The sequence below is a fragment of the Rhinolophus sinicus genome, linkage group LG06 (genome assembly GCF_036562045.2).
Source record: "Rhinolophus sinicus isolate RSC01 linkage group LG06, ASM3656204v1, whole genome shotgun sequence".
NCBI classification, from domain to species: domain Eukaryota; kingdom Metazoa; phylum Chordata; class Mammalia; order Chiroptera; family Rhinolophidae; genus Rhinolophus; species Rhinolophus sinicus.
In genome coordinates, this window is record NC_133756.1 from 166,361,305 (window position 1) to 166,378,623 (window position 17,319).

The window sequence follows — 17,319 nt, forward strand, 5'->3', positions numbered from 1 at the left end:
TGTCTGCCTTCTGGGCTACATGGGAAACAGGTCCAGATGGGAAAAGGTCTGGATGTGGTAGCCTCCTTGCCCCCCTCTGGGTTTCCATGAGCTTCTGAAGGTGAGGGGCGCCTTATGAGGCCCCTACCCTCCCTGCACGTGGGGTTTAGGGGCAGGAGTCAAGGCAGTCTTCCTGGAGGAAGAGGGAGAGGAAGTGGGGGGCAGAACCACAAAAGGTGCCCCAGGGGACAGTGAAATCAACAAGGAGTCCCGGGTGAACAGGGCACGGAGACTCTATGGGCTGGTTGGGCCGGTTTGGCCTCTGCCCCCAGGTCTGCCGGCAGCAGCTACCGGGAGCTGAACCCAGGACAGCCTTGAGGCCAGCCTTTGGCGCAAAGCGGGACGCTTGGGTCCGCCCTCGGCCCTGGCTGCTGGGCGGGGCTGCACCTGTCGCCGCCGCTGCGGCTGTCGCCACTGCGCACCTGGCCTAGGTGAGCCGCCACGCTCACGCGATCGCGCGAACCCCAGGTCTTGGCAGCAGGTGAGTGGCAGTCACAGCTCTGATCCACGGGGTTGAGTGGAGGTCGCCGACTCCCAGGAGTCCGAACCAGGCCTGGAGCTTGGGGGCCCGGGAGGGGAGGACCTTGCCCGGAGGAACCTCCGGGCCTTGGCAGGCGCGGTCCCGCAGGAAGTGGCTCGGAGTCATGCCGGCTGCCCGCGTCGCCCGGAAGCCCGAGCTGGTCCGCGTCCCGGCCCCATGGGCCTTCGCGCTCCGCTCCGCCCGACGAGGGCAGTGGCTTCCTCGTGACCTTTGCACAGGAGAGAGGGGGAGTGCCGGGGCGTGAAGGGACTCCCACCAACGCCCCAATCCCGGATCCCAAACCAGAGGCCTCCAAAGGCGGCGCGGGGAGGCCGAGAAACGTTCGGGACCAAGGCACACGGGTCGCCAGGCGCAGCTAGCGCCACCTGCGCGTGCCTGCCCTCCGTGCGCGCTCCCGCCTCCCGTGCGCGTCCCCGGCCTGCTAAGCGAGGTCTGCGCACCATCCGACCCGCCCCCCGCGCGCGCCCCCGACTATCTGCTCACCGCGCCTGGTTGTGGGGGGTAGTAAGGCCGGGCCCCACCCCGGAAGGCGGAGCGCAGGATGTGGGGTGTGTGGCGAAAGAGACGCGGGCGTCGTGGGCCGGGGAGAGCGCGACGGAACCTTTTATGCACGTTGTTTCCTTCAGGAGAGACGTCCGGGGCGCAGAGGGCTGCGCACCCCAGATGTGGGGGAAACGCTCGGAGACTATGGGGTGCAGAACAGAAAAGCCGACGGCGAGGCAGGGGGCCGTCTGTGAGGCTCGGGGCTGCAGCCCCACCGCGCGGGCCTGAGGCTGGAGGAACGGGGCTTTCTAGGGACCACGGGGTGTGGGGCCGAAGGTGCTGGGCGGTGCAGGGGACGAGCTTGTATTCGGAAAGGCTGTTCGCTGGAGTGCCTGATGCGATGTGGGGTTTTCTGCTCCCCTTGGAGAGTGGGCCTGGGGGCGAGGGAGGGTGAGGGTGGACGTTAGCACAGGGAGGGGCACCCAGTCGTGGCTGGGAGCTGGTGGCACACATGGGCACACAGCAGTGCATAGTATGTCAGGAGCTTTGAGAGGCAGCGAGGCTGGTGGAGGACAGGGGAGAGCTGGTGCGGTGTTCCCGCCTGGGCTAGGCTGGTGGCTGACCACTGGAGGTAACTGCGCCGGGGATGGGGGTGGGGGTGGGTTTTGGTCACAGGGCATCAGGAGGAGGGGCTAGTACCAGCTGTGGCCTGTCTCCAGGAGGCCTCATTCCAATTCTGGGACCCTCACCCAAGGTTCTTGAGGACCACAGTGGGGTTGGCAGTGCTGGGACAAAGTGGGATTAAGGATGTAGGGAAGCTAGCTGACGCAGTGAGGAGGCCCCATTGGTGGCCCTGTGTGGGGAGGCCAGGAACAGGGACTGCTTTCTGTGGGCACTGATACCAGCCACCTGTTGCTGAGCGCAGAGTCCTAGGTTGGTCTGGGGGCTGAGGGGTGTCGGTGATGACAACTGGAAAAGCTGGCTGACCCCACCTGGCTCAGAGCAGAGGCCCTCTTCTTCCTTATCTGGAAAAGGCAGCACTGTCCTCCCACCCCAGCCTGAAACCAAGGTCCACATGATAACAAAGCCCACTTGCAACTGCAAGTTTGGGGGCTACACATGGGAGGTGGACAGGGAGGGGGCCAAACAGCCCTGCTCAAGGCCCCATTATTGGCAGGAGTTTCCACAGGACCCCTCTCACCCTAGCAGGTCAGAGATCAGACACTCATCCGGGCTGCTCACTTAGGGGGGACGACAGGGAGACTCCCTCACTTCCCTGGTGTGGCATCGTTCGGGGTGTGCAGAAAGCAGGCCACACTGCCCAGTGCAGGACAGCCCTGACTGGGGGTCTACTTGCCAGGACCCCCTCACATTACCCTGGGCCCCAGCCCCTCCGCAACCTCCCCCCACAACCCAGGTCTGGCCGTGGGAAGCACGGTGCCTGGTGGGCTGGGGCGGGCCCAGAGGAAGGAGCCCTTGACTCAGTTACAGGAAGAGCGGGGGCAGGCGGGGCTGGCGGGGCGGGCGGAGCGAGAACCACCAACTGCCCGCCTGCCTGCAGGGAGGGGGGTGGGTGCCTGGGTGGGGTTTAGGTTTAGGAGAGGATGTGACTGCAAGGCCAGGAAGCTACGGAAGGTTCGGATTAAAACACAAACAAAAGCCAGGTCCTCACCGTGCTTGGAGATGCGTCCAGAGCAGTCTTGGTGCTTGGGACTGGGCTGGGGGCCCCGCTGAGCAGAGTTTGCTCCCAAGCACACCTCAGTGACCAACATCCCATCAGGGAGGAAAGAGCCGGAACCAGGTGACTGTGCCCTCCCGCAGCGGCCCACTGCTGTTATGAGCCTGTGTCCTCATCCTCTGACGCCTTTCCTGGCCTGAGGCCTGTCCTCGGAGTCAGGCCTGGCTGAGGGGAGACCCGCAACATGTGTGGCATATGTGTACACGTGTGTGCATTGTGTGTATGTGCCTGTGAGAGCATGAGGAACAACATGAGGCTGTGTGTGTGCCAGGGTGGTTCATTGTGTGGGGGAGGTGTGCAGAGGCTCGTGACTGTCCCTCTGGAGAAGTGTTCCAAGTATGTGCTGGTGTGCCAGCTGTGTGGACCAGTGATGCAGGTGTGGGAGTGTGCCTGTGTGCACATGGGCCAAAGTGGGAGCTTAGTTCAGGCATGTGTGGGGAGGAGCTGGTGTGCAACAGACTGCAGAGGGAGGGTGGCACGGGAGGCCGCAGGAGAGGCCACCTCCTGGCCTCATGAAGGTCCCAGGGGTGTGGGCCCACTGTCCCACCCTGGGCCATCATGGTAGCCCTGGGGCAGGTGAAGGTCAGCCAAGGGCCCCTCCCAGCCCTTGTGTAAGGTACTCAGAGGGATGCTGTGCTGGCATCCGAGAGGCAGCCAGTGCACAGTGCTGTCTGTGGCCAAAGTTACACGTTAACTCATCCTGTTCTTGTTTAACTTGCTCCCTGGGGATGGTGGCAGCCTCTGACCCATCCTGGCACCCTGACTCACCCACCACAAGGACAGAGAGTGAGTTCTGCCTGGCCCTTGGGGTCCAGTCTGCTTGGCTGAGGAGCCCGTGGAGCCAGGGGTGGCACCGTGCCCAGCCTGCCCGAGGAGGCCCTGGACAGACCATGGCAGGTAGACGGGTCAGAGAGGGATGGGCACGGGCCCCAGTGCCACCTGCACCTCACTGGCTCCAGGCTGCCATGTTGCCTGGGCTCTGCTCGCCCCTCCCCCACGGCCCGCAGTCCAAACCCCATGCTTAGGATGGGCCCTGAGCCCTCTCCTGCCCAAGGCCTCCAGACCAACTCGTGCAGGTGGATGCTGCTAGGGTCCCTGGGGGTGGGGCAGGGAGATGTGGGTTGCTGGGGGACCAGACCTCCCAGATGATGGCTGTCTTCTCTGACTTCCTGATAATGCTCCTCAGCCCGATTTTAAGATGAGAAAGTTTGGGTCTCAGGGAGGTGGGAAGTCTTGGCCATGGTCAGCAGGGGGTCCTGGAACCCCTGGCTCCCATCCCAGGTGTAAGGTGCTGGCATGCCCAGCACCCGAGTTCCCCAAACGACTGGTATCCACACTCGCTGCAGCCCTTCTAGAAGAGGGGGCAGGGCTGAGTGAGGGCTGCAGTGACTGGCTACTTACGTGGAGCTCATGTTCTGTGTAGACAACCAGCCATATGCTGGGCCCTGTCCTCCGTGGGACTTGGGGAAGAACATGGCGTCTCCACCCACAACACATGCCCCTGGCTGTCCTGTGTTTTCCCTGGCCCACAGATCATCTGTTGACAGTGGCAGCCCGGCATCCTGGACCTGGCTAACCCACTGGGTCTTCTTTCTGCAGGTGTCTGCGACAGGACCCCTGACTTCCTCTCCCCTTCTGGAAACCAGGTCTTGGGGCCTGCCTTGGGCAGTGTGGCCAGCCTGAACTGCACAGCCTGGGTGGTCTCTGGGCCCCACTGTCCCCTGCCCTCAGTCCAGTGGCTAAAAGATGGGCTGCCACTGAACAATGGAAGCCACTATGACCTCCATGAGGCCTCCTGGTAAGAGACCGTGCAGTCCAGGGCCAGTGACCACCCTGGATGTACCAATGACCAGTGTAGTGTCCTTTCATACCTACACCCTGGTCTGTAACCACCTGGACAGGGGCTGGGAAGTGACTTGGGCAGAGTACCACTCTGGACACAGACTGAGGGCCAGTGACCTTAGGGACAGATAGCCCCTGTAGACACTCACTTTGTAGACTGCCCAGGGCCATGGGTGCCTGCAGAGTCCTAAGGCCTGAATGAGGTACTGGCCAGAGGACCCCCCAGGACCCGGGCCCAGGCTAGGGTGACTGTCGCTAAACAGACCAACTCTCACTCTAGGTTCTGCCATTTCTCTTAGCGTATGGCCAGAGGGCTGCCCAGGAAGCTCAAATCTATAGCCTCTCCGGGTGAATCCCAGACAAATGGGGCTCTGGGGCGTCCACTGATGCTCTCGGGCCCCAGGTGAGAGGGTGGGCCTGGTCTTCCCAGGGTCAAGGCCAACTTGTCAGAGGTGCTTGTGTCCAGTGTCCTGGGTATCAACCTGACCAGTGCTGAGGACTATGGGGCCTTCACCTGCTCGGTCCAGAATGTCAGCTCCTTTTCCTTCATTCTTTGGAGAGCTGGTGAGGGGGGTATACTGTGCTCGTGGGGAGCAGGGAGGCCTGGGGAGGGACCTGGGGCGCCTTGAGGCTGGAGGGTGCTGGGTGGGGGTACAGTGGCTGAGGCTGCAGCTGTCCCCAGGCCCGGTGAGCCACTTGGCCGCAGTGCTGGCCTCACTCCTGGTCCTGCTGGTCCTGCTTCTGGCCGCGCTGTTCTACGTGAAGTGTCGACTCAACGTGCTACTCTGGTACCAGGACACGTACGGGGAGGTGGAGGTGAACGGTGCGTGCAGTGGGTGAATGGGACGCGAGTCAACCACCGGGCTTCCCTAGGCTCAGCCTGGGCGGGGGCGATAAGGAGGCATCAGCCCTGGAGAACTCCAGTGAGCACACATTCCAGGAAAGGCGGACTCCATGCAACCCAGGAGGGCACAGAGCCAGGGTCCGCAGAAAGGGGGCAGGCGGCCTGTATCCTGGGACCGGGTTCCACCTGGAGTCCTGGACTGGGGAGGGGACTAGGTGTGGCCTGGAGGTGGGGTGTGCGTCTGGGGGGCGGGCCTGGGCTATGTGCGCGCGTCTGGAGAGGGCAGAGGACCCCAGAGGACAGCGCCTGTAGGTGGCGGCCCGGGCCTGGAAAACGGCCGCGCTGACTCGCCGCTGTCCGCAGACGGGAAACTCTACGACGCCTACGTCTCCTACAGCGACAGCCCTGAGGATCGGAAGTTCGTGAACTTCATCCTGAAGCCGCAGCTGGAGCGGTGTCGGGGCTATAAGCTCTTCCTGGACGACCGCGACCTCTTGCCGCGTGCAGGTACCACGGTGCCCCTCCCCGTCCCCGCCCTCCCCGGGCCCAGACCCCGCCCCTAGAACCCCCTTCTCTCGTCGGACCCCACCTCTTCTCGCGCCCCGCCCCTGTGGCCCCTCTCTGGGCCCCGCCTCCGGTCCAGTCCCCGCTCTTCTTGTCCCGCCCCCCGTCGGGCCCCGCCCCCGCCAATGCCCGGTTCCCGCAGAGCCCTCCGCAGACCTGCTAGTAAACTTGAGCCGCTGCCGGCGTCTCATCGTGGTGCTGTCGGACGCCTTCCTCGGCCGGGCCTGGTGCAGCCACAGCTTTCGGTAGGTCCCGTGCGGGGTTCGGGGGGGCGGGGTGCCGCACCCCGCTGACAGCCCCGCCCCGCAGGGAGGGCCTGTGCCGGCTGCTGGAGCTCACGCGCAGACCCATCTTCATCACCTTTGAAGGCCAGCGGCGCGATCCCTCGCACCCTGCGCTGCACCTGCTGCGTCAGCACCGCCACCTGGTGACCCTGCTGCGCTGGAAGCCCGGCTCCGTGGTGTGGAGGGTGGTGCGGGATCTGGGGCAGGGCGGGTCCTGTGGCGTGGTACCCAGAGAAGGGGCCTCCTTTGAGGTTCCAGGAGCCAGTGAACGTGCACTGCCAGGTGTGCTCCTTGGGGCCAGTTGACCATGGGGATGGGGGGGGCTACTAGTGTTTGCATCCCCCCCGGGTCCCCGTGTGTTCACACGCGCTGACTGCCTCACCCTGGCCCCTAGACGCCTTCCTCCGATTTTTGGAAGGAGCTCCAGCTGGCACTGCCCCGGAAGGTACAGTACAGAGCGATGGAAGGGGACCCCCAGACCCGCCTGCAGGATGACAAGGACCCTATGCTGGTTGTGCGAGGCCGCCTTCCAGAGGGTGGTACCCTGGACCCGGAGCTCGACCCCGACCCCGAGGGGGACCTGGGTATGCCCACCTGGGCCCACCCTTGACCCTGAAAAACAGCCAGGCTGGAGGGGGGCTGACAGGGCGGAAGAGCCCAGAAAGGGGCCCAGGTGGCCGGGACTCCTTCCTGCTGTTGGTGGATGGGCTTCACCCTCCCAGAACCCCCTCACTACCCCTTTCCCAGAGGCGCTTGGGCCTCAGGCCTGCCTGAGAGCTTCCAGGACGTCAACTGTCACTGCCCAGGAGGGTGAGCAGGGAGTGAGTCCAGCAGAAGGCTGGCTGTGGGCAGCCCAGCTTCAGGTGGTACCCCCTCCCTCCCCAGGTGTCCGAGGGCCTGTCTTCGGGAAGCCGTCAGCTCCACCATGTGCAAGTGGGGTCTCGCTCGGAGAGGGCCGGGGTAGCGAGGTGGACGTCTCGGACCTTGGCTCCCGCAACTACAGCGCCCGCACGGACTTCTACTGCCTGGTGTCCAAGGACGACATGTAGCCCCCTCCCCCCACCTGTGTCAGAGCCACAGGATGCCAGGGACAACTGAGAGTGGGACCTGGAGCCCAGCCTGCCTGCAGCCCTGGGACCCTCGGGGAAGGGGAGTGGCCCTTCCTTGTGCCAGAAAATAAAGTCGTTTTGGATCCTGCCTGGGCCTCAGTCTCCTCTCCTGGGTCAGAAAGAGGGTACACAGTGTCCTGGGTGGGGCACCCCTCCCTCACTTCCATCTCAGGGCTCTTGACCCCTCTCTTTTCTCGTCCTCACAGCCACCTGGTCACCAAATTTGGCTGTCCACTAAAACTCTCCTTCTCTCCATCCTGATCCAGCTCAGGCATGTCTCTTTCCATAGCCTCCTTAGGTGTCCTTGCTAAGGGTTGTGGCTGTCCCCAGCCCCCCACTGATCCAGACAGGTCCTTGGGTGAGTCCCCTTAGAGACTTCAGGTTCTGAGCTTTGTAGAAGCCCTTTGTTGTGAAAATATCAGTGGGGGCTTCACAGCCAAGTGGCCTGGTTCTGTGAGGTGGGGGAGGGGTCTCAAAAGCTAATGGACTCCAAGCCTCAGAAGGACAGTGTAACAGGCCCTGGTCAGAGCACCGTCAGCCCAGGGGGGCAGGGCAAAGAGAGGTGTTGGGTGCATTTGTCACATGAGCATAGCCCAGGGGGCAGCACCAAAGGCCAGGGGGTCACATCACAGTTGTCTCAGGAGTGGTCAGTCCTGTGCACAAAGCCCCCAGCTCTGCTGCATTGTGCCTCGGGTGGCACTGAGGCCTCTGCTGTGTGCCCCATCTCCTCTACTCTGGGCCAGCCCTCTCCTCATGGACACTTCCTCCTCCCTGACCTAGAGAGGCCTGTGTGAGCCCAGAGGCAGGTGTGGTTGTGGTTGGGGATATTGGGGAGTCCCTGGGGGTCAGGCCAGCCAAAGAAGCATGCGGGGCTGTGGCTGCTGTTCACGACCACCTTTATTCTCAGCGCTGGCTGTTCTGAGGCTCTGCTGGCCCTGGCCAGCCCCACCTCTACCCATGTGACCTGGTCACCACCCCATGCACCAGAGCAGCCTCAAGCCCTGCCCTTCTCCCTGCCCTGCTGAAGCCACGTCCCCAGCTGCAAGCCCCCATCCCATGTCCTCTCCCTGGTGACCCAGGCCCTTCAAAGTTATACACAAGGCTCCTAGGAGCTGCTCCTGGGCCATCAGCCTTCTCCTTCAGGCTGGCGACAAGCAGCTCGGTGCTGAGCCGTCCCTCTGAGGCTGGGCCGAGTCGTACTCTCCTCCAGGAAGGCCTCGCCTACAGGCCCAGGAAGTCCTCCTTTCGATAGCCCTTCTGCAGTGGAGGGGGCTGAGTGAGAGGGCCCTCGGGCCAGCCTGCTTCCCACCATGCCCGCCCCGGGGTGCTGGCGTGGACCCTGGTCTCCTTGTTCCAGTTTCCCTCCCCCTGGGTCTCCTGCTCTGCATGGTTTCCGAGTCCCTCCCCCATGTCCTTCCCCCAGGTCCCAGGCCCATGGCCCTCTCTGCCCTGGATTGCCAGAACATACCGCACGGAAATCTCGGTGGAGCTTGTTGTATTGCCACAGATTGGCCAAGAGGCTGGAGGCTGCCCGGGAGGACTTCTCACTGTCGGGGCTTGGGGGACAGGGGCAGGGGTCAGCAGGGGAAGGCACTGCCAGAAGGTGGGGCGGGGCAGGCCGGGGGGAGCCCTCACCTGTCCCGCTTCTTCTTGATGAAGACCAGTTTGCGGAGCCCGTCAAAGTAGAGCAGGTCTCGGGCGGCGATGGGGCTGACCACCACCAGGTTGTTGAGCACAGCTATGATGTTCACCAGCACGTCGGCCGGGGCAGACTTCTCACCCACGCTGCCCGGCAGCTTCTCAATCAGGTGACTCACTACCTTGGTAGCTGCGGAGGCCAGGAGGTCAGTGTCAGCCCCACTCCCAGCCCCAGGGAGCTGGCGTGCCTGCCTGTCTGTCCACCCAGCTCCAGCTGGCCAGAAGCCAGCCCAGCTGTGCAGCAATAAAGACCAAATCCAGGGGCGAGCCCGCCGGGCGGGGTGAGGGCAGAGCCCGGGCTGCAGGACGCCTGACTCACACATCTCGTCCTTGTTCCTGGCATTCCGAGACAGGTTTCGGATGAGGCCGGTCAGCGAGCGCAGCTGGTGGTGGTCAGCCGTCCGAACACGGTCCAACAGAGGGTTCAGGATACGCTCCTGCTCCAGGGCCAGGCGGCTGAGCACGCCTGCCCACTGCAAGTGGGAGAGGGCTGCTGAAAACAGGTCAGGTGCCAGCGCACCCTCTTTGCGTGCGTCCTCAGTGGGGAAACTGAGGCACGACTGGCCTCTCTGCCTCTGCACCCCAGTCAGAAGCCTCACCAAACCTGACTCTGGCCAGAGCGCACCCTCACCCACAGCTCAGACCTCCCAGGCCCCTGTCCTTAAACCCAGTGCAGAACCTGAAATCTCAGGGCCCCAGGCCTATCCCATCTGGGACGCTGACCTCGCGCTCCTCGCTGCTCCCAGGCATCCAATCCTTTCTCGTCCCTCCTGCCCAGCTCAGAGGCCATCATTCTCTGGTCCTCTGATGTTCTGGCTTATCCATGAGTTTGCATTTGTCCCACTATCTCTCCCCCAACAGACAGTAAACTCCTGCAGCAGGGGCTGCCGTCCCCATTCACCCGTGTGACCACAGCACGAGACCAGGTGTGGCCCTCTCACCCTGCGATCGCCGGCGGTGATGTTCTGCAGGGCCCCAGCGGCCGCCTCCGTGGTGTGCCGGTTGAGCTCACAGCGCTGCAGCAGGCGGTTGTACAGGCCCACGATCTGGGGGCTCCACAGCCACTCCATGCCCTTGGGATCCTTAGACACCTCCGCAAAGGTGAGGGCATCGGCTGTGAGGGGTAGCTGGACAGAGGGTGCGAGGGTCAGCCAGGGTCAGGCCGGCCCCTGCTCCCGCCGCCCAGGCCGGTGCCCACCTCTCGGAGCCGCCGGCTCTGCGGCGTGAAGCAGCCCACCACCTCGCCCGACGGCGCCCCGGCCACATCTCTGCGACCCCGGCCCTCCAGCCGCTGCAGGGCGGATGGCGGCATCTCGTCATACAGGCGGTAGGACAGGTTCCTCAGCACGCACACGGCGTTCTCCACGCTCTGCGGAGGGAGGGCTGCGTCAGAACAGGCCGCACCCCCCAAGCCCCCTCCGCACCTGACGGCCCTCACCTTGTCCTCACACTTGCCCACGTCAAGGGCGTGGTTAATGTAGGTGACCAAGGCGTCCACCAGCCCGTGGCACTCGCGCATCTTTTGGCGAGTGGCCTGGGAGGCCGAGCTGAGGTTCCTGTGGGTGGAGGCAGATCAGAGACCCCCACAGGGATCCCGGGGAAAAGCCCACCCCCACGGGGACCGGAACCCAAGGGCTGAGGTCCTTCGTTGCCCCTCCCCTGCTTCCCCTGAGGTCCCTGCTGGACACTGCTGGCCCTGGTCCCATTGCATGACCATCTCCATCCTCTCCTGGAAGCCTCCCGAGGAGGTTGTGAAAGTCAGACCATGTCTCTAATTTAATGAAACCTGAACCTGCAGCCCCCAGAGCCTCTCGATGTCAAACTGGAGGCAATACCTGGCGACTTGTCCCACTCCTGCATCAGCACCCATGCCTTGCTTGGTCTGTCCACTTCTCCCAGCCCCCTCGCTGGCTCTGCTTGTCATTCAGACGTCCCCGGCACCCGCTCTTTCGTTCACCATGGCCATGGTCTGGCCCCTGCCCAGCGCACCTGAGAAAGCCTGTGGCATTGTAGAAGATCTCGGCCTCAGAGGCGTTCTGCTGTATGAGGGGTGGCCCCCCGGCCCCCGAGAGGGGACTCAGCACCAGGTCTGTGAGCTGCTCCAGCGTGTCTCGGGCCAGGCGGTCCTTTAGGTGGTCGCTGGAGGACAGGTTCCACAGGATCCCTGAGGCAGGTGGGCCGAGGCCGTGGTCAGGACAGCCCACCGACACCCTCTGGCTCTTCTGGGGATGGTGGGAGGAGGTACCTAACCTCTCCCAGGGCTCCACCTGACACTGTGAGCCTCACCCAGAACCCCGCTGGGGAAAGCCAGAGTGTGACCCGCAGGGTCATGGGGCTGCAGTGGAGCCTGGGGACGTGGGCCCCAGGTACTGGAGGCCGGCCCCAAGAGTCATGGTGGGGATCAAGGAAAGAGACAGCACAGGAAGGGACAAACACAGAGACAGAGAAGAGAGAAAGGGACAGAAAGGCAGAGCGAAGGAATGGGGATGGCAGGGGACAGGCAGGACTGGCACCTGTGACATTCTTGCGAAGCTCGTCATCCTGTTCGCGCAGTGTCCGCAGCAGCTCGAAGATGCCGTTCTCCTCCACCAAGGCTAGCTTATTGTCCGCGTTGTCATAGATGAGGTTACGCATGGCGCCAGTGGCGTGGCGCTGCACCTCCTGGTTGGCGTGGTTGAAGAGCTTCACCAGCCGGGGCACAGCCAGGAGGCTGCGGGCCTGACAACACAGGCATGTGGTGTGAGCACAGGTGTGTGCAGGTGTGCAGAGGTGTGTGCAGAGGTGTGTAAATGTACACAGATGTGTGCAGGTATATGCAAGTATATATACAGAGGGTGCCAAAAAAAGGTATACACATTTAAAGAAAGGAAAATACTATGTTAAAATTGTAATACTCAATATATACTGATACCAAAAGATGAATACAAGTCACGTTTGACTTCTGCAATTACAAGAGGTACTCAAAGTGGTTACCATCAGCGTAATTTTAATACAGCTTTTTCCTTTCTTAAAATGTATATACATGTTTTTGGCACCCTCTATATATATACCTGCATACATCTGTATATATCTGCATACCTCTGCACACACCTGCACACTTCTATACCGGAGGTGACAAAAATATATATATATATATACAAGTGGACGCTTGGGTCAACATTGCTCAAGCAGTAGTTCGCCATAATCCGAAGTGTCTGGATGCTGATGGGAACCACTTTGAGCACCTCTTGTAAATGCAGAAGTCAAACGTACTTGTGTTCATCTTTTGTTACCGGTATATATTGAGTATTACAATTTTAATAGTTTTCCTGTCTTAAGATGTGTATATATGTTTTTGGCACCCTCTGTAAATGTGTGCAATTGCATACAAATGTATGCAGCTGTGTGCAGAGGTGTGTAGGTGTGTGCAGAGGTGTGCAGGTATATATAGATGTGTGCAGGTATATGCAGAGGTGTGTGGGTATTTATAGATGTGTGCAGGTGTATAAGATGTATGCAGGTGTGCAGCTGTGTGCAGAGGTGTGTAGATGTGTGCAGAGGTGTGCAGGTATATACAGATGTGTGCAAATGTATGCAGGTGTGTGCAGAGGTGTGCAGGTATATATAGATGTGTGCAGGTATATGCAGAGGTGTGTGGGTATTTATAGATGTGTGCAGCTGTGTGCAGAGGTGTGTAGATGTGTGCAGAGGTGTGCAGGTATATACAGATGTGTGCAAATGTATGCAGGTGTGTGCAGAGGTGTGCAGGTATATATAGATGTGTGCAGGTGTATGCAGAGGTGTGTGGGTATTTATAGATGTGTGCAGGTGTATACAGATGTATGCAGGTGTGCAGGTGTGTGCAGAGGTGTGCAGGTATATACAGATGTGTGCAAATGTATGCAGGTGTGTGCAGAGGTGTGCAGGTATACATAGATGTGTGCAGGTGTATGCAGAGGTGTGTGGGTATTTATAGATGTGTGCAGGTGTATACAGATGTATGCAGGTGTGCAGGTGTGTGCAGAGGTGTGCAGATGTATACAGATGTATGCAGGTGTGCAGGTGTGTGCAGATGTACACAGATGTGTGCAGGTGTGTGGAGGTATCTATAGATGTATGCAGAAGTATGCAGGTATGTACAGAGGTATGCAGATATTTATAGATGTGTGCAGGTGTATACAGATGTATGCAGGTGTGCAGGTGTGTGCAGAAGTGTGCAGATGTACACAGATGTGTGCAGGTGTGTGGAGGTATCTATAGATGTATGCAGAAGTATGCAGGTATGTACAGAGGTATGCAGAGGTGTGCAGATATTTATAGATGTGTGCAGGTGTATACAGATGTATGCAAACCATTCCCTGCCCCCTGTCCTCTGCATAGAAGGCTCTGGGCAGGATGGGGTCTGCTCAGTCAGCTGGGGGATCAGGGAGGGGTCGTCAGGGACTAGAGGTCAGGAAGGGGTGAGGGCCAATCAGGGTGGCCAGTAGGGGTGTCACAAGGCAGTCACCTGCTTCTTGGCCACTGCATCGCTGTAGCACTTGTGCTGGATGTAGGCTGCCCCCAACACCTGCAGGTTCGGGTCTGAGGCCATGAGGTACTTAACTGCTGATGGCAGGTCAATGTCATCGAAGCTGCAGAGGCAGGGGTCCAAGGTCAGGCTGACCCTGGGGCTGGGTCAGGGCCCTGGCAGAACCCCACCTCCCATGCCGAGCCAGGCCAAGCTCACCCGCTGCTGAGTCTCTGCAGGGTGCGGTGGCCGCTGTAGCTGTCCAGCCCACGCACATCCGGCAGGTGGCCAGAGTCACCCAGGCTGAGGCTGAGGCTGCGCACGGATGGCGCTCGGGTCACGGGCTCCAGGATGCCCCCCGGCATCACCCCAGCTCCCCCACGGCTGCGGTGGCTGCTCTGGAACCGCTGCAGGGTCCGCATGGCGGGAGCACGGATGGTGCGGATGGGCGGTCCCTCAGCGGCCTCCGGCCAGTCCAGGCCCCCTGCCCGGCCAGAACTGGAGCTGGTCTGGCGCTCATAGGTGGTGGCCGGCTCCAGATGGTCTGACAGCACACTGCAGTGGTCGTCCAGGCCCCCGGGCCCCAGCCGCAGTGAGCGTAGGGACAAGGTGTCATAGTCCACCCGGCTCCCTATGCCGCAGCGCTCGTGGAAAGACACAGGCCGGGGGGGCATGGGTAGGGCGGGTTGGGCTCCCCCGTATCCCATAGCCCCGAAGGCACTGCCCCCGTTGTGGGCAGAGCTCAGCCTCCGACTGCAGCTCAAGTCCACAGCTGAACGGGAAGACCAGGAGGCTGGGCTGTAGGTGGGCTTGGCGATGGGCCGGAAGGTCTGTGGGCAGGGCAGGAAGCCAGTGAGGGGGTGCCGGGGTCAGGCATGGCCCTGGCAGGATAGGGCCATCCCTGACCCCGGAGCCCCCAGCCTCCCCCAAGACCTCCCCCATGTGACCACAGAGCCCAGACTCTCCTGGCTGGAGTGGGTGTCACTCACCGAGGTGCTGTCCCCACTCAGGCCCTGGGAGCGGGAGCTGAAACCAGTCTGCAGGGTGTGGTACTGGCCCCGGAATGCACCTATGGACAGGGATAGTGGTAGCCTGGCTGGGCCAGATGGCCAAACACTGGCCTCCTGCCTCCCCTTCTCGATCCTGGTCCCTCCTACTGCCTCGTCTGTCTCTGCTGACGTCAGCCCTAGTGTCCCTCTCCCACAGCCCCCTGCTCCTCCAGCTATGCCAGGGGACACATGTGCTCACCCCGATGACCTCCCTGGCCCCTGGGCAATGTGCCAGGGACTCCTGCATCAGGTCTCCACTCCCTGCCAGGGAAGTGTCTGGCCTCCTCTCCCAGGAAGCCACACTGAACGCCTGGGAGCCCATCCTGTGCTGTGCTCACATGGGAGGGGGGCTTTCCTCACCAAGAACAGTCTCCCTGGACCACTCTGCCCTGAGGGGCAGTCCCCTGTCCCACTTGGCAGAGCCACACCCACCCCCTCCAGCCACACACACAAATGGAGTGCACTGGCGTGGCTCAGCTCCGTGGTGAGTGGACAGAGGTGGAGAGATGGGGAGACGAGGGTGGGCTGGCCTGGTTGTTGGGAGGATGGGTGGAAGGTTGGACACACAGACTGGTGGGTTAAGGGACAGTTAAGGAGGGAAGATGGAGGGTCAGATGGATGGTGGACAGATAACTGGGTGACATGGGGTAGACAGACAGGTGGGTGGGTTATGGTTGGTCAGAGGGGTGGCTGGACAGACAATGGGTACATAACAGGTAAAGGCCAAACCAAGGCAGAGCAGTGGTACAGATGGGTGGGGTAGGCACCCGGGTGATGCCAGGGTCCCTGCTGGGGCCACTTCTGTGGGGACAAAGACTCACATCTTCCCAGAAGGCCGGGCAGAGCAGCTCAGCTAAAGGGACTCTGGTGGGGTGAAGGGAAGGGCCCCCCCAGCCTCTGCCCCAGACCCACCCTGGTTAATGAGGCTTCTGGGCAGGGGCTATTAACCCTTTGACGCTACTGAGGCTCAGCCTGAGCGACACGCCCCCACCCCAAATTATAACTTCCTCCCCTAATTGGCAGGGTGGCCAGGGTGGTAATTAACCCCTCCCTGTCCATCCACCACCCCATGACCCCTAGGCGCCAACTAGGCGATCAGCAAGACTGAGGCCCAGCAGGGAGGACCCAGGAACCCAGGCTGCCCTGGCATCCCGAGGCTGGCTGACCCTCATGTGAAGCTCTGTGGACTGGGGTCTCAGCCAACATCCTGGGAGGTTCATCTTACTGTCTAACCTTGATCTCTGTTACTGTGGCCTGGCAAGGGAGGAAATGGCATTAACACTCATGCACACACAGTACACACACTCACATGCGTGCATATACTCACACACACCAGTGGAGCCAGGATTCCTGCACAGGGCGGTCGGCCTGGCACTGAGGGGCCCTCCCTCACGCGCTGTTCTCACACACTATCTGGGTCACTCTAGCGGGACCTCCCCTGCAATTCCGCAGGGGACCCTGGTCAGATGGGCAGGCGGGTGGCAGGAGGGTGGCTGTCGTCCAGGATTCCCAGACCCCGCCCCTCCCGTTCCTGTCTGCTCATTCCCGTGGGGCGTGGGGGTGGGGAGGGACGCTGGAGTCTGGGCGTCTGTGTCTCACTGGGACTGACGGGTGTGTCTGCCTGTCTCTGGGACTGTGTGTGAGCCTGTGTCATGTGGGACCGGACGTGTGCATGTTCCGGGTTGGCCACCAGAGATGGGCCTGGCTGGCCCGCCATGTGCCAATCATTTCGGGGGCTCAGGGCTGAGGGGACAGGTGGGCCCAGCCAGGCTCAGCCAGGAGGACCTTGGGGTCCCTGTGGGGTGGTGGGAGGCCCCACCCTGGCTTCTCCCACTCCCGGTGGGGCGGGGCGGGGCGGGTGACTCACTACAGGCCTCGGTGAGTCAGGGCTGAACCCCCTGAGCCATCCACACTGCGGCCTCTGGCCCTCGCACCACCACACCCACTAAGGCCACTTCTGCCCACCACCACCATCCCCAGTGTCCTGCCCAGTGCTCCCCCTGCCCACACCCGCCTACCTCTGGCTGTCCCAGAGACACCGTCATGCTCAGCTGTCCCGTTGTGCCTCGGCTGCTGGCCCAGCTGCAGGAGGCGGGCTCGGACCTGCTCCTGGACTCGGGCAGCTCGCAGACGCTCGGCCTCTGGCCCCTCTGTGCCCCGGCGGTCCAGCTGCAGGTCTGAGGGCAGCGCCAGGGAGCACACGCCGGCCTCCGGCTGCAGGGCCGACAGCAGGAAGTTACCGTCCTGCATGGCGGCAGGCGCGTGGGGCTGGGGCCGCCTGGCCTGGGTCGCTGCGGCTGCCTCCAGCCTGAACTGTCTTCACTGACTCTTCCTGCGGGCCCCAGAAGTCCCCTCCTGGCTGGCCTCGCCCAGAGCCCAGAGCTGCCAGGTGACTGAGGCCTGCCCAGCCCTGGGGGCGGGGACACCTGGGCCAGGTGGGAGGGAGGGGCCATGGCATGCTTAAGGTGGAATTTGGGCGAAAGAACAGGCCGCATGGCCCTCCTTCCTTCAGTCTGTCCCAGGACAGGGCGGCAGGGGTCCGGGCCCATCTTTGTTCCTAGCCTGTAAATGCCACACCGGGCCCTTTGGAGCAGGGGTGGGCTAACCAGGCCCCATTGTCCTATAGTCAGCCACTTCCTGAA

General features: G+C 61.9%; 2 protein-coding genes across 13 annotated transcripts; one reads left to right on the top strand and one right to left on the bottom strand.

Annotated features, from left to right (window-relative positions):
- Positions 1-380: 380 nt before the first annotated feature.
- SIGIRR (single Ig and TIR domain containing) lies at positions 381-7,532 on the top strand. Of its 12 annotated transcripts, none has more exons than XM_074337025.1 (10): positions 381-520; positions 3,540-3,698; positions 4,401-4,599; positions 5,074-5,207; positions 5,326-5,466; positions 5,851-5,994; positions 6,194-6,296; positions 6,361-6,520; positions 6,730-6,919; positions 7,221-7,532. In XM_074337025.1, exons 2-10 carry the CDS (start codon positions 3,692-3,694, stop codon positions 7,382-7,384), a joined length of 1,242 nt encoding a protein of 413 aa, XP_074193126.1. In that variant the 5' UTR covers positions 381-520; positions 3,540-3,691; the 3' UTR covers positions 7,385-7,532. The 12 variants fall into 12 exon arrangements, 9 of the variants coding, with proteins under 9 accessions (XP_074193126.1, XP_074193130.1, XP_074193127.1 ...); XM_074337029.1 differs by having other exon boundaries at positions 6,361-6,511; XM_074337026.1 differs by lacking the exon at positions 381-520 and adding an exon at positions 555-1,010.
- Positions 7,533-8,323: 791 nt separating this feature from the next.
- On the bottom strand, positions 8,324-17,067 carry PKP3 (plakophilin 3). The gene is made up of 13 exons (XM_074337032.1): positions 16,696-17,067; positions 14,618-14,697; positions 13,848-14,458; positions 13,629-13,752; positions 11,656-11,860; positions 11,132-11,306; positions 10,581-10,698; positions 10,341-10,511; positions 10,084-10,269; positions 9,462-9,615; positions 9,080-9,272; positions 8,913-9,000; positions 8,324-8,701 (listed from the first exon to the last, which is right to left on the bottom strand). The coding sequence occupies exons 1-13, from the start codon at positions 16,925-16,927 to the stop codon at positions 8,666-8,668; spliced, it is 2,373 nt and encodes a 790-aa protein (XP_074193133.1). The 5' UTR covers positions 16,928-17,067; the 3' UTR covers positions 8,324-8,665.
- Between the last annotated feature and the right edge of the window lie 252 nt (positions 17,068-17,319).

Coding starts and splice junctions, on each gene's coding strand:
- SIGIRR (XM_074337020.1), top strand. CDS start 3,314: ATGAAGGTCCCAGGGGTGTGGGCCCACTGTCCCACCCTGGGCCATCAT. Junction 5,995..6,193: donor CGACCTCTTGCCGCGTGCAG/GTACCACGGTGC, acceptor CGGTTCCCGCAG/AGCCCTCCGCAGACCTGCTA. Junction 6,920..7,220: donor CGACCCCGAGGGGGACCTGG/GTATGCCCACCT, acceptor CTCCCTCCCCAG/GTGTCCGAGGGCCTGTCTTC.
- PKP3 (XM_074337032.1), bottom strand. CDS start 16,927: ATGCAGGACGGTAACTTCCTGCTGTCGGCCCTGCAGCCGGAGGCCGGC. Junction 11,861..13,628: donor ATGCAGTGGCCAAGAAGCAG/GTGACTGCCTTG, acceptor CTGTGTTGTCAG/GCCCGCAGCCTCCTGGCTGT. Junction 10,699..11,131: donor AATGCCACAGGCTTTCTCAG/GTGCGCTGGGCA, acceptor CTCCACCCACAG/GAACCTCAGCTCGGCCTCCC.